The 21,626-nt window shown below is 35.6% G+C and overlaps 1 protein-coding gene and 1 long non-coding RNA gene across 2 annotated transcripts in view; one reads left to right on the forward strand and one right to left on the reverse strand.

The window, feature by feature from the left end:
* LOC141482744 (uncharacterized) overlaps window positions 1-19,278 on the reverse strand; it is a 28,505-nt gene extending 9,227 nt beyond the window's left edge. The window contains exon 1 of the long non-coding RNA XR_012465698.1: window positions 18,918-19,278. This is a non-coding gene — a long non-coding RNA (uncharacterized lncRNA). The remainder of the gene's footprint in view (window positions 1-18,917) is intronic.
* LOC111517334 (uncharacterized) lies at window positions 934-18,826 on the forward strand. The gene is made up of 9 exons (XM_074176231.1): window positions 934-1,061; window positions 1,275-1,364; window positions 2,720-2,725; window positions 9,729-9,801; window positions 10,380-10,616; window positions 14,242-14,256; window positions 14,863-14,889; window positions 16,274-16,440; window positions 18,423-18,826. The coding sequence occupies exons 1-9, from the start codon at window positions 969-971 to the stop codon at window positions 18,603-18,605; spliced, it is 891 nt and encodes a 296-aa protein (XP_074032332.1). The 5' UTR covers window positions 934-968; the 3' UTR covers window positions 18,606-18,826.
* Window positions 19,279-21,626: the final 2,348 nt, after the last annotated feature.

Here is a 21,626-nt window from a genome sequence, read left to right on the forward strand (position 1 = left end):
GCGTTTCTCGTTTGGTATTCGGAAATATGACCATATCCCCAGCAATGCAAGAATCAGGATGGTTAAATGTTGAGAAACTTAGAACTCTACACCTTCTCACCAACACACATGAAGTTTTGATGACTCGACCACCTGATTACTTACTGAAGAAGCTTAAAACATTCTCCACGATTAACAGCTTTACTACAAGGAACAGTTCAGTTCTAGTCATCCCCAAACACAAATCTTCACCCGCTGCTTCTCGTATAATGCACCCAAATATTATAATCAACTACCCTGCGAATTTCGATCATACACCATCGTAAACTTTAAAAAATGACAGAAGACTTATTTATCTCATTAGCCTCTTGTCCGTTCCCGACCTTGGCATTTCTAAAATGAATTTTCTAAAGTAAAGCAATAACTAAAATTTTTTGAAATTGTTAACTCGACTTTGTTTATATTATTTATTTATAGTGTGAGTATAGGTTGAGTTGAAAAACAGCCTTGGCTGATACTCCGCCTATTCAGCATATACTGAAAGTTTTTTCCTTTGTTTTTGTTATTGTTCCTATATACTGTTTTATTTTATTTTTGTCCATTTCCATTTGTATTTTTATGGTGAATAAAAACGTATTATTATTATTATTATAATCCGCTGGACTGAAAAAAGTCGTAGATATAGTTTCGTTATTCCTGGAGACAACATTTCAATGCCACTTTTATGCAACGGTTTATCTTTTGCCTCAGAAAAGGCCTCAGTTTCTGCAGTAACCTCTTTAATCTAGCGAAATTTTTTACCGGTGAGCACTTTTTTGAGGTCTGCGAACGGTCAGTAGTTACTGGAAGCCAAATTTGCGAATGGGAGCCATCTTCTTCATTTCAGCCAACACTAAAGAGTTCAATTCCACTTATCTAAAGTTTATATCTACTTGTATATTTAAATCTTGCTAATATTTCTTCAGAATCTACATTCATTTCTGAAATTGATGCATTGCTTTAATTTCCTGTGTCTTACATATTTTAATTTCTATTTCATGTTTTGTCTTCCTCCTCCACTGGTATGGAACAACTATCAGTATGTAAGTATATCTCAAAAGTTATTCCATTCAAAGCAGTAACTATTTTATCTTATCGTGAATGCATATGTCTTCTTCTGATAATATATCACACTGAACTGGAGTCGATTTTCAAAATGAAAGTACACTTCAGTCATTTAAAGAAGTATATGCTATATACTAGTTCATAATTAATTTGACTGATATTACATACTTATATGAATGCTCTTCCAACAGACTGTTCTTCATTGGGGTGCCAAATATGGGAACGCAGACATCATTAAAATCTTTGCCGGGAAGTACAAGGTTGATGTAAATGGAAAAACGGTAAGTTGTACAATTATAATTGATACTATTTTCTCAACTTGTAAACTAAATCATTTAATTATAATCCAGTATTGGCCCAAAGTCTTTCTTATCTTTCATTAGCAAACATGTTTGAACTATCTAAAAAACAAGTATTAAACTCCCGTATCTAAATTCAAAAAGATTATTGAAATGACATTTCATTTTAAAAAATGTAGCTTTCTAGCGGCATACCAAGTACCTTATGATGGACTCACAGATGGAACAGAAACAATTTAAGGTTCTGGTGTAGGTGTTTTTAGTGGCAGACCCAGGACAGAGATATCTACCTGCCTAGGAACATATGCGACTGTATTTCAAGCGGAAATATATGCTACTGAACTGTGTGCGGAAAGATGGGAAGAATTTAATCTCATACACAAGTCAATAAAAATATTCTCGGACAGTTAAACGGTGTTGGAAGCTCGTGGCTCCTACCGGGCAACATCTTAATAGGTAGCAAATTGCCAAAAACGACTCTCCTCGATAGGAACACTCAACAGATAGTCTCTGGTCTGGATTCCTGGCAATAATGGCCTGTAATAGTGGCTCCCTTGCAAAGGAGAGTGCTGCAAGCAGCTTCATTGGACCAGAACCTGTCATTGGCACCGCTTTAGGCTTTGCCAAACAAAGATAGCAAGAAGATTTATGGACTTCTGGTAAAATCTTCCAGGAATGGCTCACTCCAAGGCGTTTATTCATCCTACGATCTCTAAACATGCCTTCTTAGACTCGGACTGTCGCCTCTATGTATGTGTCGCCCCTGTTTGGAAAATAATTGAACAGCAGAGCACATACTTTGTGCCTACCCCGCTGGAGACCGAATCAGGATTTTAGAGTTCGGCAGAGTCGTACTTTTACCATCTGATCTGAAAGACCACTCAACATAGAATGTTATCGGCTTCGTTCAGGAGCTGAGTTTATTTGGTCGAGTGGGAATAGGAGTGAGCCACAATAAACCCTTGCGGTGGAGGTTCCAGTAGACCCACTCACTTTAGACTTGATCTAAAATAACCTTATGATGAGCTTTTACTATTTCGATTTCTTGACATTCCGTGACGAAGTGAAATTTTTGTATTTCCAGTATGGTTTCGATAATAAACTTAGTTTTAGAAATCTCTGTGTTTTCTAAAATATTGATTCTACAGAAAGACACTTTTTAGAATAAAACGCTGTTGTTGCGTTCAGTGGATTAGTTTTCTCTAGACCTCAGTATTCACAAATATTGTTTATATAAACATCACAGAGAAGGGTTTGTGTATTGATATGATGCATAATGAATAATTTTCTAATTTTTTCTTTTTATATTTCATGTCCATCCACTTATGGCCACTTAGAATGGGGTGAGTAAATTATGAACATTTTCATTCATTGAGCCATCAGTTTGTTTTTCACATTACACGCTTTTTATTAGCTTCATCAATATGTATGTATGTATGTATGTGTATTCGTTTGTATGTATGTTTGTTTGTAACTCTCAACCTCGGCCTCTGTATTGACAGAATTATCGGCATTATTGCTTGATCTATTCGCGGGCAGATGGTGCTGTACGTATCCTCACTGATATTTCTTGATCTATTCGCGGGCAGATGCCGCTATATGTAACCTCTTTGATAGGTTGTTCAAAAGAAAATCAAAATAAAAAACATGTTTTAGGAATTATAAGTGTTAGCGAAATTTCATACTACAGATGAAATATTTGAATATTTACAATTACCCGTGATTCAGTACAGAAAAAAGTTTTGAACGAAATGGAAGATACATTTCAAAATCTAATTCGATTATTTGAAAGCAAACCAAAATATGGAATTCAACAATGAAAACTTCATCGTAAATTGTACACCTAAAAAATGCAGTTACTCAAATATTTAAAATAATCGAAAAATTAGAATTAAGGTGCTTGACATACATATCAAATCAAAAGATTGATTTGAAAAAATATTAGTATTTTTCGTTAGTTATTGTTTTAAGCACATTTAATAATTTTGTTTTCAACTTTTTAGTTCGATGTTCACTACAGGCATGTTTTTCAGTTTTTTTTAACTACATTCATTCCTTTGATTATAAACCAACACTGGAAATGACGAAATCAGTGGTATCTTTTGATTGACGCCTGAAAAAGCCATTCAAAAAAAAGCACTTTCCCAAACACGAGAATTGCAACACTCTTTTCGGCACGCGTTTCAATAATTGAGTTGGCATCTTCAGGAGATGAAATAGACAGTTTTACTGCAAAGTATTTTCATATTCTCATTGGAAGACCAGTGTGGGGCACTTTTGGCATACTTGATCTTTCTTTCTCTCGTTTTCTTTGTAATAGTCGCTTATTTTGTGAAAAGAATCAAAATTACTGAGCTTCTATAAACATATGGGGACAAATATTCCTTATTACAACGTAAAGGAAACATTTCCCAGAGGAACTCAGTCATCTGCTCTCTCAGACAGGTCTGGAATTTTTATTACGTAACCTGGAGGGGTCACCTGTTGGGCACCCATGATTACAAAGAACGTGGCGCCGTTGTTTTTCTGGGAAACCGTCGAATCTGTTTCCTTAATTTTTTATTTCCCCCGAAAAGAATGCAAACAGGTTGCCGGCGCACAAAAATTAGATATTAAATTTGTCTTCATCATTCACGACCGCAGATAGGACATGCCCGATAAGGGTCGAGCTGATAAATCAAATGACTCGAAGACGTTATTCAAAAAAGATGTTCTCGTGTTGTTGCCGCTTGTAGCGCATTGGCGGCCTGCATCCACATTGCAGAGGGTAACGAAATAATTTATTGAAGTCTTCATCTCTCTCAATACCTGAAAACGATGAAAATGTTGAAGTTCAGGCAGATTTTGGAATTTTACAGCGATAAAATGCATTGGAGCTGTAAAATGAACTCAAATCAATACTCTGACAATTAATATTATCTACTGGGGCTATTTTTCCCAACACCAAACCGTTATTTTAACACCTCGATACGTGTTTCGATCACCAAGTGATCATCTTCAAGATGTTTGATCTTCCTTTTAAAGATGATCACTTGGTGATCGAAACACGTATCGAAGTGTTAAAATAACGGTTTGGTGTTGGGAAAAAACTCCAGTAATATTTTGGATATGCACACATTTGAAAAGATTTAACTTGGTTCCTTAGAAATATAAACATTGATTAAAGTTCACATAACATAATGAGATATATTCAAAAGGTGTTTCAATATCCCTACTTGGATTTTGTAGAGAAACACGCACTTAATATGGTGCTTTCTTATAGAATATTTCTTTGGAACAAAACGTAGTCAAAACTGAAAAAAAGTTGTGAGTTGCGTAGCGTCTCATTTTGCAACAATGTTACAGTTGAAAAAATCGACAAGTAATCAAAATTATGTATGTGGCCTTGACATTGTAGTTCCTCGTCCACTAGATGGAGTGACATTTTTGATGTTCGCTCCAACTTCGGAAGAGGAATGAAATACTCTGAAAGAATTCCGATTTTCAATTGTGGAATATCATTGACTTTAGGTCGATGATGGTCACTATCTTGCACTGATGAGTGGCTAATAAGCCCGAAACCGGTCTGCAAGTGTGCCCGTTCCATAATTGAAGGTCGACTCTTTCAGTTGTATTGCCAATTGCATATGCAGGACATTTTCTGTGAAGATTCCTGCACTGACGCCTGTCTGATATAATCCAACGCCCTTCGTGGTATTAGCCAGGGGAGTAGTTGTTTTCTGATAGGCGTCAGTCCATTAAACCTACTGTGTAGGTATATAGAGACTGGCTTGAACGTTTGAAGTTCCATTTGCTTTAGATTTGTTTACTGCCAGTCTTCAAGCATAGCCCATTGACTAATAAGAAAGTTTTTATTCCTTATTTACAGGAATCGGGCAAATTACGGATGTGCAGTTGGTTAGTTCCTCGTCCACTAGATGGAGTGACATTTTTGATGTTCGCTCCAACTTCGGAAGAGGAATGAAATACTCTGAAAGAATTCCGATTTTCAATTGTGGAATATCATTGACTTTAGGTCGATGATGGTCACTATCTTGCACTGATGAGTGGCTAATAAGCCCGAAACCGGTCTGCAGGTGTGCCCGTTCCATAATTGAAGGTCGACACTTTCAGTTGTATTGCCAATTGCATATGCAGGACATTTTCTGTGAAGATTCCTGCACTGACGCCTGTCTGATAAAATCCAACGCCCTTCGTGGTATTAGCCAGGGGAGTAGTTGTTTTCTGATAGGCGTCAGTCCATTAAACCTACTGTGTAGGTATATAGAGACTGGCTTGAACGTTTGAAGTTCCATTTGCTTTAGATTTCTTGACATTGTGCTTTGGAAAAAAACTGGTGAACTTTTGTGCTAGTGAATAATATTTCTATGCGGAAATTGATATTAATTTTCGATATTGATAATGTAGAATTCTCACATTATGTCCAGTTCAGGCAGCTACATGTTTTCTTTATATTACCGATTCCGGAATTCCTGCAGAGTTATTCTGATATAGATATAGCTGTTATGGGCTACAACAGTATATTAACATAGATGCAAATCCTATGTTTTCATATACAGCTGTCCTAATCATTGAAAAAAGTCACATTGCATGTCTACAAAATAACCGGAATGACTCCACTGGACACTGTACAATATAACCATATTATTTTTTCATTTTTGTGCCAGATATTGAAACTGGTATGTATTCTCTGCAAGAATGTTATTATTAAAGCAGATTTGATGCACCAAACTTCATTTTCATTCCAATTCCATTCAAAATATCCCTCTTTTCTCTGTAGTCGAATTTGAACCTGGGGGGATTCTCATGGAAAAAGAAACTTTCAGAAACGCCTCTGGTCCTAAAGAGGACTCTAATAAGTCGGCCCGCAGTTGTATACAAATGTAAAATGTCATAAACCAGCCGTTATCTATTGTATTAAACCATAATCTCAGATGTGACATCTCCGGACATAAAGAATGCTCGGCATCCGTCCTAGCAATGTTTGTAGACGGCCCTTATGACAGTCACGCGGGCTACCGGACTTGAAAGACGAGATCTGAATTCAAAAGTTCCGAAATGATGACTTGTATATGCCAAAGATTTTTAGGTTACGATCCAATAAATATGATACTCAATTCCAACCTCATCGTGTGGGATCCCGGATGGTTACAGTTTGGATATTCTCATACTTCATCACTTTCGGTTTTAATACAAATAGATTGGTTGAATGTCAAGTTTGGTTTGAGGAAAAAATTTAAGATAGCTTTTCGTCTCATTTCATTTGTTACAGTAAGGATTTATCTACATGTTTTTCGAAGTATTACAATCCCACTTTCTGAGTGCTATTGAACTGTTGAAAATTGAAATGATGTTCCACTTAGAGGTATAGAGGTTTTCCCATTACCCTTCGTGTTCCTCACAAACCCATTTTCCTGTCTGGTTTTGCACCAAAGTATTCAGAAATTCCTCAACTGGTTCAAGTCCATCTCAGGCACGCTCCTCAGCTTTTTCATCACCTATGATATTTTAAGTACCAAAATCATTGGTACGAAACCAGGTTAGGACATGAACCAATAAGAAGCACTGGCAACAAACACAGTAGAACCTTTATTAGGGAACCATCCGGGAAAAGAACCGAAGAACTACTTCAATATAGTAGGGATTATGAGAAGATGAGAGAATAAACGCATCTTAGACTAAATGGACAAGTCAGACAACTCCCAAGGAACCAAAAAAAAACCAGTTTCTTCACGATATTCCCAGATCTTCAGAATCATCAGTGCAGTTTAACTGTCGGTAGAATTATTGATCACAGCATTACCAGATTGCGTAGATGTTAGCCTGCAAGATTGATGTGCATTGGCCTTCCACAAAAGCTGATTTTCTTTCCTTCCAGAGTGACAATAATCAACAAAATTCTTCGAAACAAAAAGACCAATTGAGTGTCTTATTGAGAGAATGAGCTTTGCCAGACAAGTTGCTTTTTTCGTTTCAATGGTTCTGGATCCTGCTGCTACACGTGGACCATAATACTAACTCCTTAGAAGTGGTCCAAGTGTGCCGTATCCATTTCCAAAATGAATAATAATTTATTCAATTGTATATTTGACTCACTCTTCAACTACCTTCATTTTCTCTTACTGAGAGGAATGTTTTTTGAGCTTTTAGACTTCACTTAATTCCTCTACGGAAGTTTTAAAATGCGCATACAACATTATAAGTAATGAGGTACCTATTTAGTTCTAGGAAACAACTCAATCCTAGACAGTAACGCCATCTCCTAGTACCAAGTGGAAGTACCCTTTCATTTTTGTTGAGAACAATAGAATCTTCCACGCCCTTCGAGTCTAGACTAGAACCTTCCTTAGCGATATAAAAGTAGTGCTTCGGCGCTACGTGAGTGTGATAGATCTTCAATATTACAGTATTTCAACAACCATATATTATATGTATACTATACAGGGTTGCCCATCATAATCGCCTCGGTATTTCTACGAGGAATGAAGGGAGTTAAGGAAAAACTTCCAACACAGGTTGATGTAGGTCCATGAGGAGCATATTCCAAATTTATTTTGAAACATACAGGGTGACTCCCTAAAAAAAGTTACTTACCAAAGTTATGGAACACCCTATATTTTTTTATATTTTTAGATAATATAGATAAAATAAAGGTGAGTTACTATTATATTTTTCATACTTAAAACTGACCGTTTCTGAGAAATTTCGAGAAATTTGAAAATACAGTCCATTATTTAAAAATTGATTTCACCCTGTTACGTGTAACGAACTGCTCGTGATTAAATGCACTGCTTAGCTCAAAGGTTTAAGTTGACTACCACATGAAATTTTTAATGCAATATTATTCCGAGTGGCGAAAAAAATTGCCTCAAAATTTGGACACACCTTTAATTAAATAACTTTTTGAAGTTGAATGGAACACCCCGTATTCAGTGGCGTTATTTGTCGTAGGAGTAGATTCCCTTCAAAACTATATTAGGGTTCCCCATACCTATATCTTCTGATTTTTACACAAAAGGCGTTTTTATATTTTACTTATGAGTAATGATTTTAACGTTCAGTTTTAAGTATGGGAAATATAATAGTAACTCACCTTTATTTTGTCTTTAGTGTCTAAACATATGTTCCATAAGAAAAAATATAACTTTGGTATGTACCTTTTTTAGGAGTTACCCTGTATATTTCGGAATAATTTTGGAAGATGCTCCTCATGGACCCACATATAACTGTGCTGTTTCACAACTCGCAACAATATAATTCAGTATTTCTTTTAATCTAGCCCGCCTAGACATTCTAAATATATTATATGTCCCCGTGAAAAAATTTGTTCGACACCTCTGCATTATCGTAACCAATATTTTCACTTTTTTCTTCGAAATGTAGTATCTACCCTCCGTATGTTCCGAATTCAACTCAAACCAAAACAATCGTGAAAAACAATTCTCATAAAAGCACTGTTTTGCGCTGTTATCTTATTGTTAATGAGCCGTTTTTCCTGAGGTCCAGCTCCGTAACCGTTTAATTGACTTTTGCCGACTAAACGTCCTAAAGTCAATTAGCGAAACCCAACTAACAAGAACTGCATCAAAAAACCCCTATCAATTTCCATGTAATTTATAATGAGTCAATTTCCGGGATGTGAATTAAAGAGCACCTTATAAATCTTATCTCAGATTTTGACACGAGGAAACCACTCCAAAATAAAGTGTAATTTTTAAAGTTGGCCACGATCTGATATGTGAGTTTATAATTGGCACTGATGCACCTGCTCGGGTTTCACTGATCTCTCGTAATGTATTTTGCTAACCACTTTCATTTTGATAAATTCGATTATATATCAATTTGTTCTTGTCGAATGAAGACGTGAAACTCCAGACTGTGTAATTATTATAAACCGTTGAACGAGATATCAAGCATCAGTCTACATATACAGTTTGTCTCCAACGAGTTGGACGCCACCTTGTACCAAGAACAGAATAAATCATTACTTAGGATGGAAGATGACAATAAACAAATTTCACCAAACAGATGAAGGTTTGAAGATTCAAAAATCTATCGTCACATGTTGCAACGATTCACAAAAAACAGTATAGAACAGTATTCTCCAAGGTTCTGTGCTGGGGCCAATCTTTAGTCGATGTTCATTTCAAGTCTCAAAGTGAAGAAGAAGTCTCAAAGTGAAGTTCTAACAGAGTTTGAAGAGATGATTAAGCCACAATGATTGAAATAATGACTTTATTGTATTTGGCTGTTCCACACCTAATATAGTTTTATTTGTTGATGGATTTTTTGCAATTAGAACGTTGATCCAATTTGTGAACGATTTGATAACTAATTATTTTTCAGGGATACACACCACTGCACATATCTGCCCAGTTTGGCCACAAAGAATTGTTCAAATTGCTGATTGAAGTATATAGTGAGTACACGTGATTTTTCTGTGTTTTCTGTGTTTGTTTGGTCCATATTCCTACAGTAAACCAGGACGAGGGTTTGAAGACCTTGGTGGAGACACAAACAATGGATGGGATGGCGGAAGAACTTGGCGTTAGCTCACATGCGGTTTTTGACGGTTCAGAAGCTCAAGAAGTGCGTGCCCCACGATTTGAACCATCGACAAAAAGGTCACGTTTCAAAGTCTCTTCTTCTTTACTTCTGCGCAAAGCGAAAACCCACCAAAAAAGACCATAGTTACTGTTTGGTGGTCAGCGGCTGGTGAAATTCACTGTAACTTTCTGCAATCGGGTTAAACCATCACAGCAGAGTCCTATCGTGAGGAGATCAATGAAATATAGTGAAAGTGGGCTTCTTTGGTTACAATCTCCAAACGTTCCAACTGGAACCGCGGCAGTCATCTTCAGTAACCTTGCCGAAGTACTGTTCTTGACGTAAAAACTGAAACTGTTAATTACGTTTGTTTTAGAGATATTAAGACTGAGAAGATTTGCGCCAAACTTTTTTTTTATTTTGCTAATACAATTCATCATTGTTTTGCAGAAGCTGATCCCAACATAAGGGACTACAGCGGCAGGACGGCGGAATATTATCTTCTGGTGAAGGAGCATAAACAAGGACCTGGGATAACACTGCGCAGTGAGTACACCAGAGACAGTCTGCGGCATGAGAAGTCGAGGAGCAAAAGCTTTCGCCACAAAACCATATCATTACCCACCCCGGTTATAGTTAATTCCACATTTTTATTCGAAACTAACAAAAGGTCTGCCACTGCTAAGTAGATTCCCACCAGCACTTGTAACTAACCAGTCAGCATTTTCTTCGGAAGAATAGACAAAGAATGGGAATGGTTGTCATGTTGTGATCCAAAAAAGCATTGTGACGTGATCAATAGTTCAAGTCCTAAATCTAAAATAAGCACAAATACTCGCTTATTTTAGATGTGACGGAATTGGTCGATTCCTAATGAAAACCAATAAACACTTTGTCGTGAGATTTTCACTGGATGTTATACAAAACCGCAACACATGTTTTGCTATACAAAAGCTTCCACACACGTGTTCATACTGACCCAATTCTACATAATCTTTGATTTATATAACAAATTCCATGCGCCTCCGCCAAAAAATGGTTTGCAAATGTATAATTGGCCTTCACATCCAAGAAAATACTGCTATGTTCTTTCATTCTTTGGTGAACGATTCTCCTCGTTTGGCCAATATTAAGATCAGGTTATAGATCAGGAGTATATAAGTTGACTGGTGGCTCTTGCTCAAAACTTTATATAGGTCAAACAGGGAGAAGCTGTTCCTAGAGAATGACAGAACATATTAGTAGTTTTCTGAGTGTAAAGATCAATTCCACATTTGCAAACCATATTTTGGCCGAGGGGTGTGAGTTCAATAACTGTGGGAAAGAAAGGTTTAGAAATGAATTTTTTGAAATGCTCGGAAATTAAAAGATTCAAGAGTTCTCAAAATTTGCTGAATTTCCAAATAGATCTGAATTATTTTCCTCTGTAAAATCTGTTTCCTAATGTGAAAGTTGGTAATTACATGAATAATGAATTGGTGAAATTCTTTCATATTGTTTGAATTTTTGATTAGTTTATATCTTAACTCACGCATAATTATTTTTGGTTAAACACTCATTATTTAAATTTTCATCAGTATGAACACGAATGAGGAAGCTATTATTCGGTTACTATTCAGTGTAAATCTTAAAATGAAGTGAAACTTATTATTTTGTTCGACTAATGAAACAAAAATGAGTTTGAAACGTTTTCCATTCAATTAGATTTTTATTCAATATTTTTATTGTACAGCCCTGAAGTTCTTGAAAACATACAAAAAAAAAACATGAAATTCACTAGTTGGACATTTGACAGATGATGACAGTGATGAAATCTGAGTTTACAAGTATATTCTCCAAGAATTGTTTACAATGATAACAAGGCACATTTTTGAGAAACATAAACCTTGAATTTTTAATTTACGGCGGCAAAATTATCGAGATTCAAAAAGTAGACGGGAATTTCAACAAGCCTTTGTTATTTCATAACTATCAGAAGAAGAAGGACTATTCTATATGTCAAATAACCAAACTATTGATTTTATTTGGTATAGGTTGAATACAAGTATAGTGGAGTGGAGAAAATTTGATTCACCATAATTTCAAATAGTCGGCATATCATCTTCTTAGAAGTTTCTAACTTTTTTTTTAATTATAAAATACTTTGACGCAGTAACATCGGGTTAAGAAAGTTTCCACAAAAATGTTTACTTCACTTTGTTCACCTCCGGAAGTAGTTATAACTACAAAAGTGAATTATTGCCACACTGAAAATATTATTCAATTCAAATGGAGGGTAAAGGATCAAAATTGGAAAGGATTATGAAAGCTTCAATAACTCCTACATATTTTCATGTAGAAATATTGACAGTTTTAGAATTATCTATGAGTGAACCCATATTTGTATAAGGATGACTTCATTCATGAACTGATTCTCAAAGAACGCCTATTTGTTGGATGAACTTCGTCTACGGAGTTCTTGAATTTTTTTTTCTAAACATGGGTCCCATTTTTTCAAAGTTTTGGTGTATTCGCAGATGTAAATACTCATATTTTCCCAAAGAAGCTATTTCTTCTCTAATGAAAGTTCTTGGAGAATAATTATTGTATTTGATTTTATAGTGCTTCATCTGTCAAAAAATTGTTCAGCAGTCAAGTTTTTTTCAATCGACTCCAAGGCTGTAGTATATGATATTATGACTGAAAAAAATATTGAATTTATTGTAACCCAACTTGCATCACTACAGATAAGGATAACGAATTGCTTTCCTTTCATTTAAGAGATTCACTTGTTCGTACTTTATCATTTGCTAGTCATATTCGCGAGTCACTCCATAAAAAATTCTATTATTTTTTAGTTGATACTTCTTAAATATAATGTTCAGTACATACAGGATGTTCCACGGTTGGTCATTAGAAGAAAAAAATTATGGTAGTGATAGTTGTAAAGATCGTCACTGAAAATTGAAAGAATTTTGTATTCAGGATTCTCAAAATTCAGGAGTGGGACACCAGTAGAAAATTGTTGCTGAAGTTTATACTGCAAAAAGAAAACTGGTTCTTGAATTGGCACGATTATGTTGTTGATGATGTCACTTAATTGTTATACAGAGCGTCTCAGTAAAAATGGAAACCTATGGAAAATTTCCTTACTCTCAATTGTCGAAAAAAATAGTTACTATTCATAAAAAGTTTAGCGAGAGGACTAAAATCTAAAATGCAACTATCAGTTGCATCATCCTCAAACTTTTTCAGTCTTGTATACGAGATTTGTCAAAGAATTTGAATTTTTACTGAAGAGTAAAGCAACTTAATTTTTGACAAAATCCTTACTTGTCATTGTAAAATGTTGATTAGAACTGATTTTGCTTCATTTATTGAACTTGTCACTGAAATATCAATGAAATTCATCTACACAAATTTTACATATGAAGTAATGGTACTTTACTTGTACTTATTTTATAATTGACATTGTATAATTCAAAATTAACTAATTATATTGCTTAAAATGAACAAAACCCGATTTTTCTTCGTAGATTTATGCAATTGCATATTCGTACATGATTTTCAATTCCAATAACTTTTTCCAAAAGCAAATTTTCCATCTCAAAAGTAAAAATACTTTACTCTGGAACAAAGTTCATTTTTTGACTAACATCTTATACGACTGAAAAAATGATCTAATCAATGATTGCATTTTATGTTTCAGTTTTCACTTTCTCCTGAAATAAATAATAATAAAATTATCTAAAAGAGCAATTCGTTCAAGCCAGTCTCAATTCACCTACACAGTAGGTTAATGAACTGAAAACAACTACTCCTCTAGCTAATATCACGACGGGCGTTGGATTATATCCGACAGGTGTCAGTACTCTTCACAGAAGCAATTCCTGCATATGATTTTGGCGATATAACTGCCGAAATCGATTTTCAATTATTCCAGACTGGTTTCGGGCTATTTGGCCATCATCGGTGTTAGAAGTGTCCTACCTCAACACGGAATCGATAATTTCTCATAATTAAAAATCGGATTTCTTTCAGAGTCTTATTCCTGATGATATTGATGATAAAGGTTTCCACGTGGTTACAGTTTAGTGAGATATAAATGTATTGAAATATATAGGAGTTTTTGTCACGAACTTTCCAACTTTCATAGTAGTGCTAGTAGAAGTAGTAGTAGTAGTTGTAGCAGCAGCAGTTTTGAGTCTGGATTCAATCTACATTTCATTGGAACATCCTGTACATGGAAGTATTTCTTTCCAGTCATTGCATGTGCCATACAAATTCAGTAAATTTTTTGCATTTATTTATTTTAGATTTTCTTCAATTTTAGATTCACCGGGTGTTGGTTTGGATTATGTTTGGTTATTTTTTTTATATGTAGTAATAGTGCTTTGTCGTATAATAGTCAGTATCCTACTGTTACAATAAAAAAAGGAGGAGGATGATGAATAATAACAAACTCATTTATATAAAAAATGTTTAAAAGGGTGTGCTATTAGAGGAGATTTGGTTTCGGGAAGGAAAGGTTTGGAATTTCCACTTCTTCGTATTTATAAAAAAAAATTTGGGAAATTTCCATGATCTTCACATCATTATAAAGAGTTTTTTAGAAATAAATTGCTTTCTTTCATCCTTTCTATGTAAGATTTCTACATTTCCCATATGGAGATGGAGAAAACAAAAACCTTCCTTTCCCTACAAAAAAAAGTATCAAATGGTGCTAAATTCGAACGTTTTCCTTTCGAACGCTTTTTTTCGATCTGATTCAATATTCTGACACATTCATCAAAACCAAAACGTTGAAATCAAATCTTTCTATCATCCTGTTTCCCTCAGCTTCCAAAAATGTATATTAAAAACAATTCCATAGTAGCAGTATTATATTTTGCATGTCATCAATTTGTTTCACAATAAAATTGTTGATGTAAAACCTGTTTTTCATTCATTCCAGAAATCAAAGGCAGAAAGAAACAGACAGGTGAGTTCAGCGAGGTGAGAGTATAATTTTTTTCGATTTCCCAAAAAGGTTCGCAAAAGTTTTTTGTTCACAGTAAACACGTTTTTTGTCTGAACTATTGAAAAATTCAAGATGAAACATTGAAACACGTTTTTCAAATTCACTTTTTTGATAATCAATTTGAAGGTAACGAATTTTAAAAAACATTGAAACACGTTTCTATTTTGAGGTCAAATAACCAAGTTTAAAATCCAAAAATCAATAAATTATCACTTTTCACAGAGGGAAGAAGAATCCAATGATAATTTAAAAATATATTTGATATGACAGGGCATAGGTACAAAATTTTAATTGTAAAATGAAACCATAATTGAAGGGGTTATATTTTTTTGAGGATAACAGTGTTCCATGTAAGTTCAATTTGTTACCATTCATTTGAAGTAGAATTCCTGTGAATTATATCTTGTATTCCATAACGAATGTTTGGAATACAAACTGAGTAGAGAAAAGTATATTCTGTATAATTCAGTGTTCATATTAAAGTATTTGTTTCGAAAGAATTGTTTCTTTCGTGTAATTCATTGATTATATGAAAGTAACTGTTTCAGGAGGGCTTTCTTTCAGTTTGTGTCTGAAAGTTGCTTCTTTGCATGATCTACACATCCATGTATAGAGTTACTTATTTTCAAATTCCTGTCTTTGGCCAAAAACTTTCTTTCCCAAAAACCAGAATTCTTCGATACAATATTTTATTATTGAATTATTAGTTTTTGAACAAAGTCAGTCACACATAAAAGTTAACAAAATGGCTCAAAAATTCTATGTTAATCTAAATATAGAATTCATGGCATATTTTACTGTTGTAAACGAAGGAGCAGACTTGATCAGAGGAGAATCCAATTCAGGTTTTATATTGGTTGAGCTGAAGCCTTTAAAAAAAAGAATTGTACCGCATAACGATGACCAATTTTCTCTATTTTCACAAATTCACCGAAATCGTTCCCTATTGACGGCTGCCAAACGAATACTAATCGACTCAGTGTCTTCAAACTTGAAAAATATGCTTTATATGTTGTGTACTTTCTAATGCAGTGATATTTTTTAAACAACTACCGCCATCTCTAGTTCAGGCCGGGTACTTTTTGGACCATCCTCGTATATTTTCCATATGATTAAAAAATTGTTGGTTGGAAAATAAGGTGGGACATAAAAAAGCCTCCATTTTGAGTCCTCCCACTTTCAAATAATTAGGTAAATCAAGTAATCGTTTATGAAGTTGGGAACTAAATTTTCAGGAAAAATGGTACAGAAAGTAACGATGGGTCGTTTTCTCAACTATTCAATTATGTCTAGTTCATTGTATTTTTAACTCTCTGAAACCTGTGCATTCATCATATTTTCCCAGATAAAGATTTGGGGTTTCTAAGAATCGGATCTCTCAACGTTCGTGTGAAAAAGACGACGGAAGCTTTCAGCAACTTCCTGGGAGTTGGTGGCGGAACCATTAGTCCCCTGGATACTATGCATGAGAAAGTTCATAAAGGATGGGGATCTGCAGACAACGTCAACAAGGTGAGTCGATATAAATTACATTAATAAAATTGAGAGAAGTTATGAAGTCATATAAGTCATTCTGTAAAAAGTAACACTGCAAATTTCAATTCTTAAATGGTACTAGTACAAGGGTGCTCAACCCCAGGCCCGCGGGCCACAATGTGGCCCACGAAAGAATTTTAAACGGCCCGCGCAAGTAAGTTTTGAAAAACGCACCAAATTGAAAAATCCCGCCAGATTGCCTGCCGCGAAGGAACGTAGAACCTATGCCGTTCACGGTAAAGATTGTTCACTTTCGACTATGTTTAATTTGATAAGCGGATTCAAAGCAAAATCAAATATTTTTTCAATTAATTTGGCTACAGAAAATATTGACCTCTTTCCCACACTAACACATTTGAAAGAGAAGCTCAATATTGCTTCTGTTAATTATTCTAAATACCAATCTAAAATTCGATGCTGGCCACAGTCGTTTGAGAAGAGATTTCGAAATTTTGAAAGCAAAAGACAAACTACACAAATTTTTATGAATCCTGCCAATATTCAGTTGAAACTCGTTGAACTGCAAAATCACGATACGTTAAAAAACCTTTTTGCCAACAAATTGTTTTCGAAAGCACGAAATTCTTCAGAAAATTTTGCAGACTTCTGGAAATTGGTACCGAAAGCAGAATTTCTAGCAATAACTGACCTGGCGTTACAGTTTTTAAGTGGTTTTGGATCAACATATGTATTTTCAGACCTTAATTATGTAGAAAATAAATACCGCACATCCTTAACTGAGCAACATATTTGTGACTTGTTGTTGCTATCAACATCGGATCGGATAGTTACTAGTAGTACTAGTTACTAGTACCATTGCAGGGTATTGAGAGCAGATAGTTGTTGGTTCACAAATGAATAAAAAACACCTGCAGGTTCTGGTACAAGTGTTTAAATCGCAGATCCAGGACAGAGATATCAACCTGCCTAGAGATCTACGCGACTGTATTTCAAGCGGAAATCTATGCTATGTGCAGAAAGATTGGTTGAATCCACCCTCATAAACAAGTCAATAAAAATATTCTCGAACAGTCAAGCGGCATTGGAAGCTCTTGGTTCCTTATGAGCAACGTTTATATTGGTAGCAAATTGCCAAAAACGATCCTCTTCGATAGGAAGACTCAACAGATTGTCTATGGTCTGGAACCATGTTTACATGGTTGAGAAATCAATCGGTTTTTGCAGTACGTTTTCCCAGCATAACCTCTTCGTTTCTGATGTCTTCATTTCACAGGTCACCAACAATTGGTGACCTGTGGTTTTTATTCTAAGTTCTTTTTATTCGATTATAGCAGCAGTGCAGCTCACTAATTTTGTCTTCAAGTAGACTCATAGGTCACATTCATAGGTGATTCACCGAACCATCCAATCACCAGTAAAGAACTCAGTTGACAGTTTCGTTTTCTGCCCTCAGTTTTTTTTTACTTTCTTGGTGAATGAAATTCAAACTTTGACGTGGACACTATCTGACAGAAGGGAAATCAATAGTGATAGAAATGTTAAACCTCCATACACTTTTGCTGAATATCTTTCACAGTGAATTTCGATGTTTTTCATCGATCTCATACCTTTGGAAAGGTGGTAGGTGTTTCATTATCTCAAAATCTTCATTCCAAATATGTTTACACAACCAATATCTACTTTGGTGGTAGTCCTACGTGGCTGGAAATGTGAAAACTCAGGCAATGGGGTAATCGTCAAAAACTAATTATAGATTATTTTATTCTGCCATCTATCTGTTTACTCAACAACCTCTAAGCTCTTCTCCAAATATACTTCACTGTACTTCACTGTCAACTGAAGTTTCCCAGAATAATTTCTATTGATCATCTACAGTTATGAATACAACTTTGGTAATTTCAGTCTTCCTGGATTTTCTTTTCCTCGCCGACTCAAATCAACTGAAACATTTTTCTTCTTGATTCGGTAACATTCAAAACAAATTTTTCTATTCTCAGGAAACCACCAATGGGATAGCGAAAGGCTACAGTTCTAAGAAGAAAAACCGAAGGACCTATGAATCTGGAAGAAATAGCACCCCCAGTACACCCAAGACTCCTAACAGAAGCTTCAGTTCATTCCAAAACAATGATTCAGATTCAGACACAGCAGCGGGATTCGACTCCAACTGGAAGAATTAACTGTTGAAAAATTTTCGTTTCAAACCTGTTTACGTTGGTTCAAATAAAATTTTGCCGGTGATTCTGTAGATGCTAATGCCCCCAACATCGACAATTCAGTTTGGAGGTTGCAATCATCACATATTTTTAAGATAATTTATTTGTAACTTATCCATTACGTAGTTAGTTGTCGGTATGGTATTTTGTTCGTTCAATAAAGTTTAAAAAAAAAACGAATTTCTAGACTGTTTGCGGGTAAGAGCTTTTTCAAATTTGGAGTTGAATCAAATCATTTCCTTCTGTTCTCTAAATGTGGTCAACTGAAAAACTAACGAGTGCATTTTCATCCCGTTTTCGCATTCAAATGAAACTTCCTCCTCTTCTCTCCTTGGATCTGCTCCCTTTTGGTACAATATCCCATCTTATTCAGGCGACTACAATTCTTTTTGATCATTGATGATCATGTTGTAGCTCGGGTAATGTTCTTACCTACTGTATCGTTCTTTCTACTTTATTCTTCAGGGGTGTTCACTGTAATTAGTAAAACATATAAGGGAAATACTTACCTCGATTAGAAGCAGCGGCGAAGCGAGCTATACCTTCCTTATCCCAAAGATAAAGACGATGTATGCCATACCTTCCTTATGCTATACCTTCCTTATACTATAACTTCCTCATGTTATACCTTCCTTATCCCAAGGATACCTTCCATCTTGTTCAGGTAAGCAACACAAATATGTGACTTGGGTCTTCTTGTGGCGTTTTTCTGAGAACTCCGCCTCCTCAATTTGCTACAAGCTACCTGATCCTCTACAGCAGTCATGAAAGCATAGTGAAGGAATTCCAGTTCATGGTATACCTGGATCTAGCCTTGGGATAATGAAGGTCCCCCCATGCCTTCCACGGGTTTGAGTTCCCTGGGATAAAATCTTAACTCAGTTAGTTACTGTGTGCAGAAGCTGGAATCTCATCAATCCACCCCCACTCAACCTTACGTGAACCTCAACCTGCTGATGGGCACTTCAGCAAGATTGACATTTGACCTCCTGCAGTCTACACAGACACACTCACATTTGTTCACAAACATAGTTATACGTATACACTAAAACATGGAAATTCACACTGTTCGTATTATCAATAAAGTCATTTTCATTTTTTTATCAAAACTTAGATCTGTTGATCTATAAGCAAGGTATAGATAGCCTCATCCTTGGGATAAGGAAGGTGGAGCATAAAGAAGGATGTTTATAAATTGAAGTTTCGTGTGAAATGGTTTGGATTCGAAGATGGTCCCTCCTAGTTATATGATATAATGAGACTTGGATCTCCCATCGAGGCAACAATATCGGAACGTTGATTTTTCGTGCCATACAAAATAGTGGTCATACAAAATAGTCCGTGTTAGGAATCACACGTTAAAAGGTAAGACCTCGTCAGTCCTTAGCTCGCACAGGTTTCTCAACTTCTGAGAGTTGTCGTTCGTATGCTGATTAACGGAAAAACAGAGATTTCAAACAGTCAATGACAATTGAACACAACTAGTTCACATAAGCAGTCCTCAGACTGGCTGACAATGACAATATACAAGATTTATAAAATGAGATCCAATAAATAACAGTATAGTCGAAGTAACCGATATAGTAATCTTAAAGGTGTCGGCGAAGTCAAAGGCCAAAAAACCAATACAAAGGAATTATGCCGCAACGAATTAGTCCACGTGGACTGGAGAATTGGCGGTTCGATTTAGATAATTTCCACTAACCGAGTTTTATGATTGACTGAAGAGTCATGAAATTAAATTTGAAGGCATGTTACGGTGACCAACAGAATGTAGCGATGAGTACCGCGTTGTGTGCCCCCTACCTTTCGCGTGGGAACTGCTGTAAGGTAGGGGGCACTATATCTTTTACTTGAACTATACAAATGCAAGAGAAAACCGTTCAACATCAGAGAATATGGCTTCATATAACAATGATGAGTTGAATAATATTCTTCTACTGCAAAATTTAATTGACATTCAAATTTAGATTGAATGTAACAAAGTTTAAGATGTGATAAAGTATATTGGGCAGACTGGGCAGCTACTAAGCTATAGAGTTAAGACTCAAATATCATGGCGGGAATTCATCAGAATCCGAACATTACCAAGAACCAGGTCATCATGTTGCTTTCGATAATGTTCAGTTATTAAATTGTGACCACAGTCTACGGAGATGAATGATTTTTGAAACGTTTCATATCAGTCTTTACTGAAAGACGGGCAACAGACAATTGGATATTGAATTCCTCAGCAAATATATAACATTATGATCCATGCAATGCACTGCACCACGCAAAGGTTTACCTATCCAAACAAGACCAAATAAATCCAGCTCGTAACAAAGCCAATTACTTCATCAGGCAAGTGATATTTCTGGTCAGCTGGCAAGAGTCTGCCATAATAGCTCCCCTTCCAGGACCTCAAATTCATCATGAAGAATAATTTCCTCAAGGTTGACAGACCATGGTACATTTTTCTCAATCTGATGACATTTACAGGGTATCTGATCCCCTTAGTTAACCTCTAAATGTTCAGACTGAAGTGTGCAGCTTTGGAATGGTTCCTGTGGACTATCATTTGTCAGTTCAGTGCTTGATATTGAGATTGTAGGATGTTGAAGATGCGATGTTTCTACCATAATGCCTGTAGCAACCTTTCCATTAGAAGAAGGCATTTGTACGTCATTATACATGGCACAGTAGATTCAGATATACTGGGATTCTCTCCTTCTGGTCTGGGAGAATCATCGTTTGAGCATAAGGCATTAGTATTTGCTAAGCTCCGCAAGGAGAGTTTGTGTTCTCAACATTAATTATCCTGCCTAGTCATTAATGAGACCTACAGTTTGAAAATTTATATTGTAACTGGACACTGTTTGTTACACAACCCTCCATTTCAAATGGACAAGTTCTCAGGCAAATAACCTCAGGGCTGTATCAGAGTCCTCAGTCTTGAATAATTCATTTGTGGTGCGAAATAACTAGTTAAGTTTGTACATAACT

The sequence above is a fragment of the Leptinotarsa decemlineata genome, unplaced genomic scaffold, assembly GCF_025532065.1.
Source record: "Leptinotarsa decemlineata unplaced genomic scaffold, Ldec_3_MD MMD2_tig00001719_RagTag_RagTag, whole genome shotgun sequence".
NCBI classification, from domain to species: domain Eukaryota; kingdom Metazoa; phylum Arthropoda; class Insecta; order Coleoptera; family Chrysomelidae; genus Leptinotarsa; species Leptinotarsa decemlineata.

Excerpts from the sequence above, each read along its gene's own strand:
- LOC111517334 (XM_074176231.1), top strand. The coding sequence starts at position 969 with ATGCATTGCTTTAATTTCCTGTGTCTTACATATTTTAATTTCTATTTC. Across the intron at positions 14,890-16,273 it reads AGGCAGAAAGAAACAGACAG|ATAAAGATTTGGGGTTTCTA; the intron begins GTGAGTTCAGCG and ends ATATTTTCCCAG. Across the intron at positions 16,441-18,422 it reads CTGCAGACAACGTCAACAAG|GAAACCACCAATGGGATAGC; the intron begins GTGAGTCGATAT and ends TTCTATTCTCAG.